General features: G+C 42.4%; 1 protein-coding gene across 5 annotated transcripts in view; it reads right to left on the reverse strand.

The window, feature by feature from the left end:
• The window catches only part of LOC104595416 (ABC transporter G family member 28-like), a 133,378-nt gene that overhangs the window by 7,493 nt on the left and 105,142 nt on the right, over positions 1 to 20,743 (reverse strand). Inside the window, exon 15 of one of the 5 annotated variants that reach the window (XM_088898736.1) lies at positions 17,517 to 17,826. The exons of 3 other annotated variants lie outside the window; for them this stretch is intronic. In XM_088898736.1, coding sequence (XP_088754862.1) covers positions 17,727 to 17,826 — 100 coding nt within the window. In that variant the 3' untranslated portion in view covers positions 17,517 to 17,726. Of the gene's footprint in view, positions 1 to 17,516; positions 17,827 to 20,743 lie in introns of those variants that run through there. One more of the 5 variants, XR_016082749.1, reaches the window with a different exon arrangement.

Below are 20,743 nucleotides of genomic sequence, written 5' to 3' on the forward strand. Positions count from 1 at the left end.
TCCAATTTCATGTGGAGGCAAAAGGTCTCTGGGGATATCTGGATGGATCAGTAGCTAAACCTGATGATTCGGACATCAAGGGTCTTAATCAGTGGAGAATTGATAATGCAAAAATCGCATCATGGATCTTAGGATCCGTTGTGTTAGAATGTTAGAGTGATGTTCGGCTGATAAGAGTTCTTAGTAGCCCGTTCTTATATTTAACTTATCTTGTAACTGGGCTGGGCTTGTGTTAATGGGCCTAATCCTGTTTAATGATTTAAGTCATCTGGGTGTCCCATCACTAGTCAGGGGCATCCCAGTAATTTCTTGTACCTTGTACTATATTCATCTATAAATAAAGAACTGGTCGACTGGCTAGTACAGTTCGACATTCTCTTCTTTTCTGTCATTCTCTTTTCTTCCTTGCTACTTCGAGTATAGCTCTTCAGATTACATGGTATCAGAGCATTAGCTCCTTCCTGGTTTCAGCAGGCGCACTCTCTTCTCTTGCTGTCTTTTCATCTTCTCTCTTCCTTTTCTGGGTTGCTGCAGTGAAGACCTAGGAGTGTAAGAGAGTAAAGCAAGTTCGAACCTAGGGTTTCTCTTGGTTGTAGGACTCAAGGGAAGTAAGACCCAGAAGTAGATGTCCTACTAGATTATCTCCAGCAAATAGTAGCTATTGGGCTACTAAGAGAGGTCTGTATAGGACAGACCTAGTTGATGACTGATTTCAGCAGTCCTAGCACTAGCTGAAAGAGGGAGAGCTTCCTCTACAGTTGCAGCTTCGTGCTCCAGCAAGACTTGCGCAGAACAAGTGGTAAAGACTTAGCCTTCTCTACAGTTGCAGCTTCGTGCCCCAGCAAGACTTGGGCAGAACTGTGGTAACTTCAGTTACAGATTCTCTTCAGGTCGGTTATCAGTCCTACTTTGTGAACTTCAGTTACTGTACTGCACAGTTACTTCAGGTTGCACAACAAGCCCTAACTGAAGTAACTTCAGTTACTAGCACTGTGAACTGGTTCAGTTACAGCCCTGTACTTGCTACTTCGGCCAGTCCTAAACTGCACAGTACCCGAACTGTGAACACTTCTACCAGCACGGTGAACACTGTGACCACTTCGGCCAGTCCTAAACAGAATCACCTACAGCACTGTGAACAACTCTTGGACTGAAGTCAAGATGTCCTCACTATCTGGTGAAGTTTCCTCTAGAGATAACAGACCTGTTACAAGGTCCTCAAACCTGGAAAACCCTAATCTGCACAGCTTGCAGATTACAAGTGTGCTGCTAGATGAGTATAACTTCAGAGAGTGGTCTGTCTCAGCAATGCTGTTCATTACCTCTCGTGACCTCACAGGCTATTTGGATGGAGACAAGAAACAACCAGAAATTGGCAGTCCTGAATACACCGTGTGGCGTAAGGAAAATGCCACAGTCATGTCTTGGTTGCTGGCCTCTATGACTCCTAGGGTGGCCAGAACTGTTCATCACTTCCCCACAGCTGCTAAAATTTGGGAGAAAGTATCTAAGACATATGGCCAGAAAAAGAACAATGCTAGAATTTACAGGCTGAACCAAGACATTGCAACACTGGAAGGCCTCTGGGAAGAGCTTGACCACCATTTGATTTTGGATTGGGAAAATGCTAATGATAAGGAGAGGCATGATAAGCAGATTGAGGAGGGCATAGCCTTCAAGTTTCTGGCGGGTCTTGACCCTATATATGAAGGTATAAGGTCACAGATTCTAGGGAGAGATGAATTACCTGAGCTTCACCATGTCTACTACCTGGTGAGGAATGAAGAAGTAAAGAGAAAGGAGATGCAATCTGACTCCCAGACACAGTCAACAGAACAACCTGGAGAACATTCAGCCTTAGTCTCCACTAAGGGGAATAGATTTTCAGACAAGAAGTCCCTCAAGTGTACACATTGTGGTGGTGAGAAACACACAAAGGAGAAATGTTGGGTCTTGTACCCTCATCTGAAGCCAGCTGCTCTGAGAAAGGACAAAAGGCAACAGAAGGGCCACACAGCAAGTGGGAATCTTGCCACCAACAAAAGTAGTGACAACTCACAGAGTATTCAGACAGTGTCATCTTCCACCGCAAGGCAGGCTGCCGACTCCTCTGGACCAAGTACTTTGGGCTTCACAGCTAGTGAGGTAGAGGTTCTCAGTCGGGCATTAGCCCGTTTGAAGAACAATTCTTTAGCTTCCACCTCTCTTGCCAAATCAGGTACAGCCTTTGCATTTAGTGCATCTAGTTCCATTAATTCTACCTCTTGGGTGATTGATTCCGGAGCCACTGACCATATGACACATATGTCCTCCTTATTCTCCACATATCATTTGTTGTCTGGCCAGGATAAGATGAGAGTAGCTGATGGGTCCCTCTCCACCATCTCTGGAAAGGGGGTGGTTGACCTAAGCAAGGATCTCTCTCTTAAATCAGTCCTACATGTTCCTAGTCTTACCTCAAATCTGTTGTCTGTTTCAAAGCTTACAAAAAACTTGAACTGCAGTATAACTTTCTTTCCTTCTCATTGTGTCTTCCAGGACAGATTGACGAGGAGAACGATTGGGAGTGGTCATGAGTATGGGGGCCTCTACTACTTTGATGAAGATGTCAGCTCAGCCATGCAAGCTTCTACTACTAGTCCGGAGAGTGTGGAGTCAATAGCTAGGCTGCACTTGTGGCATGCTAGGCTAGGTCATTTGTCCTTTTCTTCCTTAGCAATGTTGTTTCCCGAATTATGTAAGGGCATTTCGAGTCAGAGTTTAATTTGTGATGTGTGTCAAATGTCAAAACAATGTAGATCAATGTATCCAATTTCTAGTAATGAAATTCAAGCCCCTTTTGACTTGGTTCATTCTGATGTTTGGGGTCCTTCACCCATTGTTTCCATTGATGGCTTCCGTTACTTCATCGGTTTTATTGACCATTATTCTCGGTGCACTTGGATTTATCTGTTGAAAGGACGTGAAGAAGTTCCCCGGATAACAATGATGTTTTGCAAGATGGTTGAAACACAATTTGATAAAAAGATCAAGCAATTCCGTTCAGACAATGCAGCTGAATACTTTGAAAGATCCCTGAACTCATTCATGGAAGATGCAGGCATGTTACATCAATCATCGTGTGCTTACACCCCTCAGCAAAATGGGGTCGCTGAGCGCAAAAACAGACATCTATTGGAGACAGCTCGAGCCCTTCTTTTCCAGCACAATGTGCCCAAGCAATATTGGTCTCAAGCTGTTCTCACTGCATCATACCTGATAAATCGGATGCCATCTAAGGTACTGGGTATGAAGACCCCTTTCTCTGTTTTGTGTCCCACTCTTCCAAAATTTCCTCTTCCCCCGCGGGTTTTTGGTTGTACATGCTTCATACATGTGAAAGATCCAAAGAAGACAAAGCTGGATCCTAAGGCTACAAAGGGAATATTTTTGGGGTACTCCCCTACGCAGAAGGGGTATAAATGTTATGATCCTGTCTCCAAGAAAAAATATGTCACCAGGGATGTAGTCTTTTTTGAGTTTCAACCCTATTTCGAGTCTTCTCAGAATCCTCTTCAGGGGGAGAGTAGTGGGTTGGAAGAGGATTCTCATTCTCCCTTCTTTTTTGTTCCCATTTCAGCACCTTCCACTACTACTAGCTATAACAGTCCGGGTCAACCTAGTGAGACTTCCACTGTGCCAGTTGCTTCTCCAGATTCGGCTGATACTTCTGAAGGTTCCAGTAAACAAGAGAAAGAGATACTTACATACAGTAGAAGGAAGAAGGCCCCTCAACCTCATGATTTTAACCAGTTGAACTCAGATCAATCTGTCTCTGCAATCCAAGGTAATTCTGATTCACTCAATTCAGATTTGGATCTTCCTATTGCTCTCCGTAAGCCTGTTCGTTCTTGTACCACTCGGCATCCCATAGCCGATTATGTTTTTTACTCACACTTATCCCCTGCCTATCATTCCTTTGTGTCTGCTCTTTCCTCTATATGTGTCCCTTCTAGGTATTCAGAGGCGGCATCTGATCCAAGGTGGAAAGAAGCCATGAATGAGGAGATGAAAGCCCTAATGAAAGCAAGGACATGGGAGTTGGTGGACCTGCCAGAAGGGAAAGGCACTGTTGGGTGCAAGTGGGTATTCACAGTAAAGCACAGGGAAGATGGGTCAGTTGAGAGGTACAAGGCCAGACTCGTGGCAAAGGGGTTTACACAAAAGGAAGGAATTGACTACAAGGAAACCTTTGCCCCAGTAGCAAAGCTCAACACAATCAGGGTTCTACTGCCACTAGCAGCAAAATTCTCTTGGGAACTTCATCAGCTGGATGTGAAGAATGCCTTCCTAAATGGTGATCTTCATGAAGAGGTATTCATGGAACCCCCACCTGGATATGATGTTGGAAAGAAGGTATGTAAACTAAGGAAAGCATTATATGGTTTGAAGCAATCTCCCCGGGCATGGTTTGAGAGACTTTGTTTGGCCATGAAGAAAGTAGGGTACACTCAGAGCAGTGCAGATCATACATTGTTTACAAGGAGACAGGATGACAAACTTACAGCACTCATTGTGTATGTGGATGATATGGTGATTACTGGAAATGATGTGAGAGAGATGAAGAGGCTGAAGGAGTTCTTAGCTTCAGAATTTGAGATCAAAGACTTGGGAAATCTGAGATACTTTCTTGGAATTGAAGTTGCTAGATCAAGAGAAGGAATCTACATATGTCAAAGAAAGTATGTGTTGGATCTCCTAGAGGAAACAGGCATGATGGGGTGCAGGCCAGCAGACACTCCAATAGAACCAAGCCATGGATTACAAGAATCAATGGGTGAGGAATACTGTGATAAGGAAAGGTACCAAAAGTTGGTAGGAAAACTGATATACTTATCCCTTACTCGGCCAGACATTGCCTATGCAGTGCATGTTGTCAGTCAATTCATGCACTCACCAAAGACCCTTCATATGAGAGCAGTGGAAAGAATCCTCAGATACTTGAAGACTTGCCCAGGAAAAGGAATTTTATTCAGAAAAAACAGCAGACTTGAAATTGAAGCCTATACTGATGCTGATTGGGCTGGGTCTGTTGGAGACAGAAAATCAACCTCAGGCTACTGTACATTCTTGGGAGGAAACCTAGTCACATGGCGTAGTAAGAAGCAGAATGTTGTGGCTAGATCAAGTGCAGAAGCAGAATACCGAGCTATGGCACACGGGGTTGCTGAACTTTTATGGCTCAGGACTCTCCTTAATGAGCTTGGTATCAAGACAGAGGGTCCTCTCAAGCTGTATTGTGATAATAAAGCTGCTATCAACATTGCCAACAATCCTGTGCAGCATGACAGGACAAAACATATTGAAATTGATCAACACTTTGTCAGAGAGAGAATCATTTCAGGAGAACTCTGTGTGCCTTATACTCCATCAGAGATGCAGATTGCAGACGTATTAACTAAAGGGCTGGCATCAACGAAGTTCAGGGACATACTTGGCAAGCTAAACATGATTGATATCTATGCTTAGCTTGAGGGGGAGTGTTAGAATGTTAGAGTGATGTTCGGCTGATAAGAGTTCTTATTAGCCCGTTCTTATGTTTAACTTATCTTGTAACTGGGCTGGGCTTGTGTTAATGGTCCTAATCCTGTTTAATGATTTAAGTCATCTGGGTGTCCCATCACTAATCAGGGGCATCCCAGTAATTTCTTGTACCTTGTACTATATTCATCTATAAATAAAGAACTGGTCGACTGGCTAGTACAGTTCGACATTCTCTTCTTTTCTGTCATTCTCTTTTCTTCCTTGCTACTTCGAGTATAGCTCTTCAGATTACACGTTGAAACTGACATTGCAATCCCTATGAGAGGATACAGGACTGCTTATGAGATGTATGGGTATCTCGAGAGAGTATATCAGCAATCAAACACCTCAAGACAGTACCAGATAGAGGTTGACATCTTCTCCTATTATCAAGGAGTAAGAAAGGTCCAAGAGTACTATGCTGGGTTTATTAACCTTTGGACCGAATATGAGCTTGTTCACATGGTAAATGATCCTTTAGAATGTTGTGTGAAGTATATGAAGGAACATTTTGATAGATAAAGACTATGCACTTCCTAATGCATCTCAGACCTGAATTCGAAGTTGTTAAATCTAATATACTGAGTCGAGGAACACTTCCTGACTTGGATTCTATTCTTGGAGAAGTTCTGAGGGCTGAAACTAGATTTGCCACATAGACTACTCTGGATGGAAGAAAGGAGTCTAACATTGATACTGTCTTTCTAGCAACAAAACCGAAAGGGAGGAAGGACTTCTCTAAAATACAGTGCTATGAATGTAAGGAGTTCGGGCATGTTGTTTCTCATTTCAAGAAAAAGAATACATGCACCTATTGTAAGCAGGTCGGCCATATTATCATTGAATGCCCCACTCGGCCTCAAAAAAGCAGTGGATCAAATCAGAAGAAAGGAAGCTACAAGGCTTATCAGACAGGTGTAGATGGATCAGATGCAGCATCCTCCATTACTTCTGTGGCTGGCTAGAATGACACTTCAGGTAGCATGTCTGAAGAACGAATTCGACAGCTCATGTCCTCTGTCATCTCTTCAGCCTTCTCTGCTATGGGCCTGTTTGGTAAGTCTCCTACCTATTGTCCCTCACCGAACCATCTATGGTACATTGACTTAGGAGCCTCTAACCATATGACAGGGGCCACTCTTGGTTAGTGTCCTCAACCCCATCTCCCTAATAAACACATTGTTACTGCTAATGGTGAGAAATTAGATATACTTGGATGTGATGATTTGTATTTATCTACTTCTAAGTCAGCTCCATTTCATTTGTCCAAAACTTTATTTGTACTTAAGCTTACCACCAATTTAATTTCTGTTGGCCAACTTGTAGAGGAAGGTACAATGTCTCATTTACTTTTGATGGTTGTTTGATACAGGATCGACAAACTAGGGAGGTGAAGGGGAAGGGGCATAGATTGGGAAGACTCTTTGCTCTAGAATTTGAGAAGAATAAAACTATGCCTGCTTCTACTTCATGTTTGATTTCTACTACCTCTAGTTTTGAATCTGTTAATTGTAATAACGATTGGTAGTTGTGGCATAAATGCTAGGGCCATCCTTTCTCTAAGAAACTTGATCAGTTGTTTTCTTCTGGTAGTTTACCTATTTCTAATGGTTCTCTTAAGAATGTGAATAAAGATTGCATTACATGTGGCTTATGTAAGAGTCATATTTTGCCTTTTCCTTCTCATTCTAAACATGCAACAATCCCTTTTTATTTAATACATAGTGATGTTTGGTCGTCTCTAGTTGTTTCACGGATGGGTTTTAAATATTTTGTAATCTTTATTGATGACTGCACTCGTTTCACTTGGGCTTATTTCCTTCCAAAGAAATCTGAAGTGTACACCGTATTTAAGCACTTTCACACCTATGTTACCACTCAATTTGATGCCCGAATTTGTGTTATATGATTGGATTCATGGGGAGAGTATATTGATGGGGGTTTCCAAAACTATTTAAAACAACATGGAATTCAAACCCAAAAGTCTTGTCCAGGCACCCCACAACAAAACGGGGTTGCAGAAAGGAAAAATGGGCATATCTTGAGTGTAGTCAGAACTCTTCTACAGGATTCCCACGTACCCTCTTGGTTTTGGGTGGAGGCGGTCAGCACTGCTGTGTATCTCATAAATCGTCTTCCGTCATCAATTTTGAATAACTCCTCCCCATTTCAATCCCTCTTTCATAAATTCCCAGACCTATCCATGCTCAAAGTGTTTGGGTGTGCTTGTTTTGTCCACCTTCCACCTCATGAACGCACAAAGTTAACTACACAAGAAGCTTTGTGTGCCTTTATGGGGTACAACTCTGAACATAAAGGGTATCTTTGCTATGACCCTTTGGTTGTCTTCGAATTTCTCGTAATGTAGTTTTTCTTGAACGTGTGTCCTTTTTTGAAAATATTGTAAAATCCCCAATTCCTTCTTTTTCCTTGCTACACAGTTTTGATTCTACAGGTACCTCAAATACTCCATTGTCACCTCCGCAACAACTTCAGACCTACTTCAGGAAGCAACGACCTTCTTTAGTCTCCATCCCCCCTGCTTCGCTTCCAGTTGCTGATCCGGTCACTCCAGCTGCTTCAGTAAGTGTTCAAAACCTTCCTTTTGAACCCATTGCTCCTACTTTATGCCGTTCCTCTAGAATTTCTCGTCCACCTAACCGTTATGGTTATTTGTAAGCTGAACCACTGTAGTCTAAGTAGTAGAGAAGAGGAGAAGAACAAGATATGCTGAAAATGTCGAACTGTACTAGCCAGTCGACCAGTTCTTTATTTATAGATGAATATAGTACAAGGTACAAGAAATTACTGGGATGCCCCTGATTAGTGATGGGACACCCAGATGACTTAAATCATTAAACAGGATTAGGCCCATTAACACAAGCCCAGTTACAAGATAAGTTAAACATAAGAATGGGCTAATAAGAACTCTTATCAGCCGAACATCACTCTAACATTCTAACACTCCCCCTCAAGCTAAGCATAGATATCAATCATGTTTAGCTTGCCAAGTATGTCCCTGAACTTCGTTGATGCCAGCCCTTTAGTTAATACGTCTGCAATCTGCATCTCTGATGGAGTATAAGGCACACAGAGTTCTCCTGAAATAATTCTCTCTCTGACAAAGTGTCGATCAATTTCAATATGTTTTGTCCTGTCATGCTGCACAGGATTGTTGGCAATGTTGATAGCAGCTTTATTATCACAATACAGCTTGAGAGGACCCTCTGTCTTGATACCAAGCTCATTAAGGAGAGTCCTGAGCCATAAGAGTTCAGCAACCCCGTGTGCCATAGCCCGGTATTCTGCTTCTGCACTTGATCTAGCCACAACATTCTGCTTCTTACTACGCCATGTGACTAGGTTTCCTCCCAAGAATGTACAGTAACCTAAGGTTGATTTTCTGTCTCCAACAGACCCAGCCCAATCAGCATCAGTGTAGGCTTCAATTTCAAGTCTGCTGTTTTTTCTGAATAAAATTCCTTTCCCTGGGCAAGTCTTCAAGTATCTGAGGATTCTTTCCACTGCTCTCATATGAGGGGTCTTTGGTGAGTGCATGAATTGACTGACAACATGCACTGCATAGGCAATGTCTGGCCGAGTAAGGGATAAGTATATCAGTTTTCCTACCAACTTTTGGTACCTTTCCTTATCACAGTATTCCTCACCCATTGATTCTTGTAATCCATGGCTTGGTTCTATTGGAGTGTCTGCTGGCCTACACCCCATCATGCCTGTTTCCTCTAGGAGATCCAACACATACTTTCTTTGACATATGTAGATTCCTTCTCTTGATCTAGCAACTTCAATTCCAATAAAGTATCTCAGATTTCCCAGGTCTTTGATCTCAAACTCTGAAGCTAAGAACTCCTTCAGCCTCTTCATCTCTCTCACATCATTTCCAGTAATCACCATATCATCCACATACACAATGAGTGCTGTAAGTTTGTCATCCTGTCTCCTTGTAAACAATGTATGATCTGCACTGCTCTGAGTGTACCCTACTTTCTTCATGGCCAAACAAAGTCTCTCAAACCATGCCCGGGGAGATTGCTTCAAACCATATAATGCTTTCCTTAGTTTACATACCTTCTTTCCAGCATCATATCCAGGTGGGGGTTCCATGAATACCTCTTCATGAAGATCACCATTTAGGAAGGCATTCTTCACATCCAGCTGATGAAGTTCCCAAGAGAATTTTGCTGCTAGTGACAGTAGAACCCTGATTGTGTTGAGCTTTGCTACTGGGGCAAAGGTTTCCTTGTAGTCAATTCCTTCCTTTTGTGTAAACCCCTTTGCCACGAGTCTGGCCTTGTACCTCTCAACTGACCCATCTTCCCTGTGCTTTACTGTGAATACCCACTTGCACCCAACAGTGCCTTTCCCTTCTGGCAGGTCCACCAATTCCCATGTCCTTGCTTTCATTAGGGCTTTCATCTCCTCATTCATGGCTTCTTTCCACCTTGGATCAGATGCCGCCTCTGAATACCTGGAAGGGACACATACAGAGGAAAGAGCAGACACAAAGGAATGATAGGCAGGGGATAAGTGTGAGTAAAAAACATAATCGGCTATGGGATGCCGAGTGGTACAAGAACGAACAGGCTTACGGAGAGCAATAGGAAGATCCAAATCTGAATTGAGTGAATCAGAATTACCTTGGATTGCAGAGACAGATTGATCTGAGTTCAACTGGTTGCAATCATGAGGTTGAGGGGCCTTCTTCCTTCTACTGTATGTAAGTATCTCTTTCTCTTGTTTACTGGAACCTTCAGAAGTATCAGCCGAATCTGGAGAAGCAACTGGCACAGTGGAAGTCTCACTAGGTTGACCCAGAATGTTATAGCTAGTAGTAGTGGAAGGTGCTGAAATGGGAACAAAAAAGAAGGGAGAATGAGAATCCTCTTCCAACCCACTACTCTCCCCCTGAAGAGGATTCTGAGAAGACTTGAAATAGGGTTGAAACTCAAAAAAGACTACATCCCTGGTGACATATTTTTTCTTGGAGACAGGATCATAACACTTATACCCCTTCTGCGTAGGAGAGTACCCCAAAAATATTCCCTTTGTAGCCTTAGGATCCAGCTTGGTCTTCTTTGGATCTTTCACATGTATGAAGCATGTACAACCAAAAACCCGCGGGGGAAGAGAAAATTCTGGAAGAGTGGGACACAAAACAGAGAAAAGGGTCTTCATACCCAGTACCTTAGATGGCATCCGATTTATCAGGTATGATGCAGTGAGAACAGCTTGAGACCAATATTGCTTGGGCACATTGTGCTGGAAAAGAAGGGCTCGAGCTGTCTCCAATAGATGTCTGTTCTTGCGCTCAGCGACCCCATTTTGCTGAGGGGTGTAAGCACACGATGATTGATGTAACATGCCTGCATCTTCCATGAATGAGTTCAGGGATCTTTCAAAGTATTCAGCTGCATTGTCTGAACGGAATTGCTTGATCTTTTTATCAAATTGTGTTTCAACCATCTTGCAAAACATCATAGTTATCCGGGGAACTTCTTCACGTGCTTTCAATAGATAAATCCAAGTGCACCGAGAATAATGGTCAATAAAACGGATGAAGTAACGGAAGCCATCAATGGAAACAATGGGTGAAGGACCCCAAACATCAGAATGAACCAAGTCAAAAGGGGCTTGAATTTCATTACTAGAAATTGGATACATTGATGTACATTGTTTTGACATTTGACACACATCACAAATTAAACTTTGACTCGAAATGCCCTTACATAATTCGGGAAACAACATTGCTAAGGAAGAAAAGGACAAATGACCTAGCCTAGCATGCCACAAGTGCAGCCTAGCTATTGACTCCACACTCTCCGGACTAGTAGTAGAAGCTTGCATGGCTGAGCTGACATCTTCATCAAAGTAGTAGAGGCCCCCATACTCATGACCACTCCCAATCGTTCTCCTCGTCAATCTGTCCTGGAAGACACAATGAGAAGGAAAGAAAGTTATACTACAGTTCAAGTTTTTTGTAAGCTTTGAAACAGACAACAGATTTGAGGTAAGACTAGGAACATGTAGGACTGATTTAAGAGAGAGATCCTTGCTTAGGTCAACCACCCCCTTTCCAGAGATGGTGGAGAGGGACCCATCAGCTACTCTCATCTTATCCTGGCCAGACAACAAATGATATGTGGAGAACAAGGAGGACATATGTGTCATATGGTCAGTGGCTCCGGAATCAATCACCCAAGAGGTAGAATTAATGGAACTAGATGCACTAAATGCAGAGGCTGTACCTGACTTGGCAAGAGAGGTGGAAGCTAAAGAATTGTTCTTCAGACGGGCTAATGCCCGACTGAGAATCTCTACCTCACTAGCTGTGAAGCCCAAAGTACTTGGTCCAGAGGAGTCGGCAGCCTGCCTTGCGGTGGAAGATGACACTGTCTGAATACTCTGTGAGTTGTCACTACTATTGTTGGTGGCAAGATTCCCACTTGCTGTGTGGCCCTTCTGTTGCCTTTTGTCCTTTCTCAGAGCAGCTGGCTTTAGATGAGGGTACATGACCCAACATTTCTCCTTTGTGTGTTTCTCACCACCACAATGTGTACACTTGAGGGACTTCTTGTCTGAAAATCTATTCCCCTTAGTGGAGACTAAGGCTGAATGCTCTCCAGGTTGTTCTGTTGACTGTGTCTGGGAGTCAACTTGCATCTCCTTTCTCCTTACTTCTTCATTCCTCACCAGGTAGTAGACATGGTGAAGCTCAGGTAATTCATCTCTCCCTAGAATCTGTGACCTTATACCTTCATATACAGGGTCAAGACCCGCCAGAAACTTGAAGGCTCTGCCCTCCTCAATCTGCTTATCATGCCTCCCCTTATCATTAGCATTTTCCCAATCCAAAGTCAAATGGTGGTCAAGCTCTTCCTAGAGGCCTTCCAGTGTTGCAAAGTAGGTTGCCACGGACATGTCTCCTTGCCTTAGGGCTGCAATGTCTTGGTTCAGCCTGTAGATTCTAGCATTGTTCTTTTTCTGGCCATATGTCTTAGATACTTTCTCCCAAATTTTAGCAGCTGTGGGGAAGTGATGAACAGTTCTGGCCACCCTAGGAGTCATAGAGGCCAGCAACCAAGACATGACTGTGGCATTTTCCTTACGCCACACGGTGTATTCAGGACTGCCAATTTCTGGTTGTTTCTTGTCTCCATCCAAATAGCCAGTGAGGTCACGAGAGGTAATAAACAGTCTTGCTGAGACAGACCACTCTCTAAAGTTATACTCATCCAATAGCACACTTGTAATCTGCAAGCTATGCAGATTAGGGTTCTCTAGGTTTGAAGACCTTATAAGAGGTCTGTTATCTTTAGAAGAAACTTCACTGGATAGTGATGACATCCTAACTTCAGTCAAGGAGTTGTTTACAGTACTGTTGGTGGTTCTGGTTAGGGCTGGCCGAAGTAGTCACAGAGTTCACAGTGCTGATAGCACACCGGATAGGCTTCACTTGGACTAAACCAGTTCGGGTACAGCAGCAAGAAAAAAAATTCTGTAACTGAACTAGTTCACAGAGCTGGAGTAGGGCTGGTAACCGACCTGGAAATGATCAGTAACTGAAGTCGCCACAGTCTTGTAAAGGTTTTTCTGAACCAGTTCTGATGCAGGTTCTGATGCAGGTTCTGATTAGCTGAAGTAACCTCAGCAGGTCCTGACAGCTCGCAACACAGTTTCAGACTTGCCGAGACTGTCACAGTTCTGAAGCAGCTCTGTTACAGCAGCAAAAAATGTTCTGGGCTGGTAACCAACCTGTGCTATGTAGACTCCACTTTGCACTTCGAGTACTGCTACTGTAAAGGGAGTTTCCCTCCTTACAGACAACACTAGGACTGCTGAAATCAGTCCTCAACTAGGTCTGTCCTATACAGACCTCTTCTTAGCAGCCGAATAGCTGCTAACTACTAGAAACTAGTAGGACTCCAGCTTCAGGGTCTTACCTCCCTTGCGCCCTACAACCAAGGGAAACCCTAGGTCGAACCTTGTGTTGTTCTCCTGCAACCCTAGGGTTTCACAGCAGCAACCCAGATAAAAAAAAGGTGAACTACAGCAAGAAAGATGAGATGGCGTCGGCAGTAACCAGGAAAGTGCTCAATGCTCTGATACCATGTAAGCTGAACCACTGTAGTCTAAGTAGCAGAGAAGAGGAGAAGAAGAAGAGATGCTGAAAATGTCGAACTGTACTAGCCAGTCGACCAGTTTTTTATTTATAGATGAATATAGTACAAGGTACAAGAAATTACTGGGATGCCCCTGATTAGTGATGGGACACCCAGATGACTTAAATCATTAAACAGGATTAGGCCCATTAACACAAGCCCAGTTACAAGATAAGTTAAACATAAGAATGGGCTAATAAGAACTCTTATCAGCCGAACATCACTCTAACATTCTAACATTATTCACCAGACAATAGCTCCTTTTTTGCCATTTTATCTACCACAGACATTCCCAGATCTTACCAGCAGGCTGTAGCAGAACTGCACTGGAATGATGCAATGGATTCTGAGATTCGAGCTCTTCTTGAGAATGACACCTGGGACCTGGTCAAAGCTCCACCTGAGACATCTCTTATGAAAAGTCGATGGGTCTATTCTGTGAAACTAAAATTTGATGGAAGCCTAGACAGATACAAAGCTAGGCTTGTTATACAGGGATACAAACAGGAATATGGGATAGACTATGAGGAGACCTTTGCTCCTGTAGCTAAGATGACCACTGTACGACTTTTGATGGTTGTGTCTGTAGTCAAACAGTGGATAATTCATCAGATAGATGTCAATAATGCTTTTCTCCATGGGGAGTTGAAATAAGTCTCCTCCGGGATATTGTACAGATCCATAGCTTGTTTGTCGTTTGAAGAAGTCACTTTATGGCCTGAAGCAAGCACCTAGGGCCTAGTTTGAGAAGTCCAGATCTGTCATCACTGATGCTGGCTTTATCCGGAGTTCTTCTTATTACTCCTTGTTCACCCTAAGGCGGAAGCAGGGAGTAATGATATTACTCCTTTATGTTGATGATATACTCATTACAGGGGATGACATAGAAGGAATTGATAGGCTACAACAGTTACTCAGTGAGTCCTTTAATATGAAGGACTTGGGGCCTTTGACATACTTCTTAGGCCTTGAAGTGAGCAGAAACTCTCGGGGCTATTTTGTTAATCAGCAGAAGTATGCGGCTGATCTTGTTAAATTGGCAAATCTTAGTGATTCTAAGGTTGAGGACACCCCACTAGAACTGAATCTGAAACTTAGCAAAGATGATGGTTCTCCTCTTGAAGATCCTACCCTTTATCATCAGCTAGTGGGCAGCTTGATCTATCTCACCATGACTCGTCCAGATATATCTTATGCAGTTCAGATAGTAAGCCAGTTTGTGTCTTCCCCAAGACAACCTCATTTATCTGCACTTCACCGGATCATCAGATATGTGCAAGGCGCCCTGTCACACGGGATATTCTTCTCCTCCTCATCCCTTATTAATCACATGGCCTACGCAGATGCTAATTGGGTTGGATGCCCTGACACCCGACGATCCACTACTGGCTGGTGCGTTTTCTTAGGCAATTCTCTTATCTCATGGAAGTGCAAGAAGCAAGCTACTGTGTCCAAATCTTCCACTGAAGCTGAATACAAGGCTATGTCTTCCGTGTGTAGTGAGATCATATGGCTTCGGGCTCTTTTATTTGAAATACTTAATGAGCCAGTATCATTTGTCCCTCTGTATGCAGACAATATTAGTGCAATTAAAATTGCTTCCAACCCCGTCTTCCACGAGCGCACCAAACACATAGAAGTTGATTGCCATTTCATCCGCGATCTTCTTCTTGGGGGTACCATATCTCTTCCTCATGTCTCCTTTGGGCTCCAACTAGCAGACTTGTTGACTAAAGCAATGACTCGAGCTCAACATCTATTTCTCATGGACAAACTGATGCTTATTCCTAGGCATCAATTTAAGGGGGAGTGCAGAGAACTGGAAAACTAGCCGTAGCGATAATTTTGTACTTTTTCTTTTCCCTTGTTGTATAACTATTCTTTATTATCTTTCTTTTGTATATTAAGGGCCGATTTGTCCTTTTACCTTTTAATATTAATATAACTTTTAGGGTGTTGACTGACACAAGGTGTCACACCCATCACTCGGCTGTGTTTTCTCTCTCTCTCTCTCTTTCTCTTTCTCTGACTTCCGATCTGACTCTGACACTATACCCAAGAAATACTTCAACTTCCCTAGATCTTTTGTCTGGAAGTGATCTTGTAGAAAGACCTTCAGTCTATCAATCCCAAGTCTATCACTACCAGTGGTGACTATTTCGTCCACGTAAACCACTAGCAAGATCTTCCCTACTTCAGAATCATAGCTAAACACTAAGTGGTCAACTTGACATTGTCTCATTCCGAACTCTTTCACTACTTCACTAAATTTGCCAAACCAAGCATGGGGAAACTGTTTGAGCCCATAGATTGCCTTCTTGATCTTACACACCTTACCATCCTCCCCCTAAGCAAAAAACCTTGGTGGTTGCTCCATGTACACTTCCTCTACAAGATCACCATGGAGGAAGGCATTTTTAATGTTGAGCTGAAACAGAGGCCAATCATTCATGACTACTAAGGAAATCAACACACGTACTGAGCCAATCTTAGAAATAGGAGAAAAGGTAATCTATACCATATAGTTGAGAACATCCTTTGGCAACTAAATGGGCTTTCAACCGTTCCACTCTCCCATCTGTTAGATATTTAACAATATACACCCATTTACAACCAATAACATGCTTACCTGGGGGAAGATTGGTGAGTTCCCACATATGATTGTGATTAAGGGCAGAGAGTTCCTCTTCCGTAGCTTTACGCCACCCTAGTGAGGTAAGAGCCTCTTGGACATCCTCAGGTGTAGACATAGAAGATAATAGAGAAACAAACTGGCGACGTGAAGCAGAAAGGTGAGAGACAAAAACATAATTAAATATGGGATGTAGAGTGCAACTACGTTTACCTTTCCACAATGCAATAGGAAGGTCAAGGTCAGAAGGCAACTTGGGTGTAGAAGAAACTAGATTTGTAGAAGAAGTAGAAGCTGGAGGAGGTGTTGGTCTTTGTCGGTGAGTATACACTTGATGGATTGGTGGTCTTTCAATATGATCCTGCATTGGAGGAGGTGAAGACTTAGTCACAATGGGAACAATAAGAAATGGAATTATTAACTAGAAGAGGAAGAGGAAGAGGAAGAGGAAGAGGAAGAAGAACCTTTGTGGGAGAGAGAGACATACCAGGACCTGAGAAGTACGACACAAACTCAAAGAATGTAACATCAGGATAGATAAATGACTTCCGAGTAATGGGGTTGTAGCATTTATACCCTTTCTGAGTCCTAGAGTAGCCAAGAATGATACACTTAATGGAGCATGCATCCAACTTGTCTAAACTAGGACCTAGATTATGAACAAAGCACACACACTTGAAGATCCTGGGAGTCAAGGGATATAGAGACAAAGTGGGAAACAAAATAGAGAACGGAGAATGACCGTCAAGAATGAACAAAGGCATGCGATTAATGAGAAAACAAGCGGTAAGCACTGCATCACTCCAAAATCATTTAGGAACATTCATATGATGAAGAGACCAAGCTGTTTCAAGTAGATGTCAGTTCTTCCTCTCAGCCACCCCATTTTGTTGAGGAGTGTATGCACAGGATGTTTGATGAATAATGTCATATTGTTCCAAATATTGCTAAAATGAAGGAAATACTCTCTTCCATTGTCTGAATGGAGAATTTTAATTGGAACACCAAATTGTGTATGTATCTCAGCATGAAATTTTTGGAAAATGGAAAATAATTCACTCTTTTCTTTCATTAAATAAATCTATGTCATTCTTGAACAATCATCAACAAAAATAACAAAATACCTGTAACCACTATAGGACACAATTCTATTGGACCCCGAATATCTGAATGAACTAAAGCAAAAGGACTCAACATGCAACTATCAACTCTAGGACTAAAAGAAACTTGATGGTGTTTCCCATACTGACATGACTCACATTGAAAAGAAGACAAACGACTCAATGACAGAACAAGTAGCTTGAGAGCTTTAAGAGATGGATGACCAAGTTTACAATGCCACTGGAGAGGAGTCAAAGAAGTTTGAAGTGCAATTGTAGAACCACCCCTGTCAAGGTAATACAATCCACTAGCTTCATGCCCTCCACCAATCTTCTTCCCCGTCTTGAGATCCTGAAAAACACAAGAGGAAGGGTAAAAAGTGATAGAACAATTGAAAGACTTGGTTAGTTTACTAACAGACATAAGCTTAAATGGAAACTTGGGTACATATAAAACAGAAGACAAAGAAGGAGATGCAGTGTCAACATTACCGACACCACAAATAGGGGAAGTGGAACCATTGGCTAGGGTAACATTATGTGATGTGGAGGTCTGAGAAAGGGAGGAAAACACACCTGGAGTCCCAATCATGTGATCAGAGGCTCCAGTCAATTATCCAGGGAGAAGGTTTTGATGCCAGGCAAGCCATACCTGAATGAGCAAGGGTGGCAGTATTCTAATGTGAAGTAACCTGGAGGAATCTCTCATACTCATCTCTTAGGATACTCATCACCTCCTTCCCAAAAGTAGTTGTGGATGTAGGTGTTGGATCAACTGGCTGATTATCACTGACTTCACTGCCACCAACAACTGCATGATTAGCCCATATAGATCATAACAGAAGTTAATTGTGTGTCCATCTTTTCCACAATGTGTACATTTCCTAGTAGTGCTTCCTCTTCCTCTGCCATGGCCTCCCCGTGAATCACGACCTCCACCAATACCATGACTACGACCAAACATAGGGTTACCACGGCCCCCTTGAACTGCACGACCTCCTCCTTTGTTTCCATAAGCTCCTACTCGTGTTCCAACAAATGCTGATTTGTCAGAAGGCATTGTACTCTCTGTGGGTCCAAGATAAATCCTATGGAGACGGGCAAACACTTCCTCTAGAGTGGGGAGGGAAGATCCACCCAATATCTGTGCTCTGACAGGTTCATACTCTGATTTCAGCCCCACTAAGAATTGGGTAACATCAAGTTGCGAAGGGGTGGTAGACACTAAGTTCATTCCGAAGATTTCTCATATTGGCATAATACTCTTCAAGGGTCTGATTTCCCTGCTACAAACTGAAATACTCCTGATAAAGCTGATAAACTCTCGTAGTATTGTCTTGTCCAGAATAGAGTTTCTTAGTGTGCTCCCATATTTCCTTTGTTGTGTCTAAGAACATGAAGTTAACACTGATTTTAGGTTCCACACTGTTCCACAACCACGTCATGATCTGAGCATCCTCCTGCTCCCAATCACTAAAACCCGGAGATTCAGCTGTAGGTTTCTCCTCCCGCACATGTTTTACTTTCTTCTTAGCCTTGAGAAACACTTCCACCGACTTAGCCCATGGCACATAGTTTTCACCGTTGAGTTTGATGGATGTCATCTGCACACTTAAAAAATCAGAAGAAATCATCACACTTGATTTCTGGTCACCACTGACATCTCCCATTGATGCCATCAAGATTTTAATCTACGAAACTGGTTCTGCCCTTCCAGAAAAAAAGGTTATCAGTCCAAACACGCTGACTGTTGTTCTTTGAGTACTACACCAACACACTCACCACTGTACATCACCTCCTCATTCAATAACCATGATACTACCCAAGCACACATTCGGCCACTTCTGTTAACATAAGTAGGTGATCAAGACTACAATCAGCCTTGAACCCTAATAAATTTCAGATTAGAAAAAGTAGAAGAAAAGAAGAGAAAGGGAGAAAAGAGAGGAGAAGAGCTGGAGAAACAAAGGTTGAAAGAAGGGACAGATTCTCAAAATGATCTGCCGCCGCCACTCTCTTAGTATTTATAGGTTATGTTCAGTACATAGGGAAAAGGACAGGTCTGCCCTTAGTACTTACATGACAAATAAAGCAAATAAAAAACTGAAATAACAAACTGATCACCAACTGACACTACCATGACTGAAACAAATAATTGCACATACTGTCCTACGAACACAGTGGGGACCACAGCTGTGGGGCCCACATCAGTGTTCTCTACAACATAAAAAAAAATGACTTCTAATAAAACCATAACCACCATCTAAAAAATATCCCTCTTTAAACTGCTCAATAGAGGGTTCAAACCACCACAACCACAACCACACAACCACTAAGGCTGTCACACATGGTGACAGCAGTCCAGAAACCTCCTACTAGGACTGCCGCACTCCTCTTTCACCTATAACTAGGCCACCGTAACTTTAGGAACACCTGAATAGGTTATCATAGTCCTCTGTGGATTGCCGCAGCCTTCTCACACCCTTACTCCAGGTTGCACAAACCAGAAAAAAATAAAAAGAAAGAAAGGGGGAAGATCTGATTGAATGAAGCTGTAGTCTTCTTCTCTCCTGTTTAGCGATGCTCTAATACCATGTGATAATAGTTCAGTTGAACCAGTTTCAGAGATAGAGAAGAGAGAAGAGAGAAGTGTCGAACTGAGAAGTCAAAGAGACCCTCCCAGCCGACCATATATATATATATGTCAAAACAAGGTACAATGTCAAATATTCCCCCACTTAAGTATGGGACGTGTGACTTAACACAGTACCAAACAGACAACACATCTTAACTTATGATAAAAAGACCGAAATACCCTTCCTTAGCCAACTCTAACAAATCCATTATATGTGGATTTGTTTAACTTTCAAGTCAAACTTGATTGTATCATCTCAGGCTTCTATTGTATAAGTGGTAAATTCTATTATTTTAGGTATATATATGGTATATATAGATTAAAAGTAGGTTAAAGCCACTTTCCTATATATATTTAGCCTTTTAATATATCTATATTTATTTTTTTGACAAGTTTATAAAAAATAGAAATAATCTTGTGATTTACGATATGATTCATGATTTGATTCGATTCAACATTCTCTATGATTTATGATATGATTATGATTTTCAAAACATTGGGTCTATGACAAGGTGACCAATTTCCACTCTTCTTTTTATTTTAGTGATAGAAGTGCTGAATCTGTTTCTGTCGATGTCGATAAGAGTTCAGTTGGATTTATTTGAAAGCTTCTCAGCTGGTTCAGATGGCCCTT

The sequence above is a fragment of the Nelumbo nucifera genome, chromosome 2, assembly GCF_055504915.1.
Source record: "Nelumbo nucifera cultivar China Antique chromosome 2, China Antique-T2T, whole genome shotgun sequence".
In the NCBI taxonomy this organism is placed as follows: Eukaryota; Viridiplantae; Streptophyta; class Magnoliopsida; order Proteales; family Nelumbonaceae; genus Nelumbo; species Nelumbo nucifera.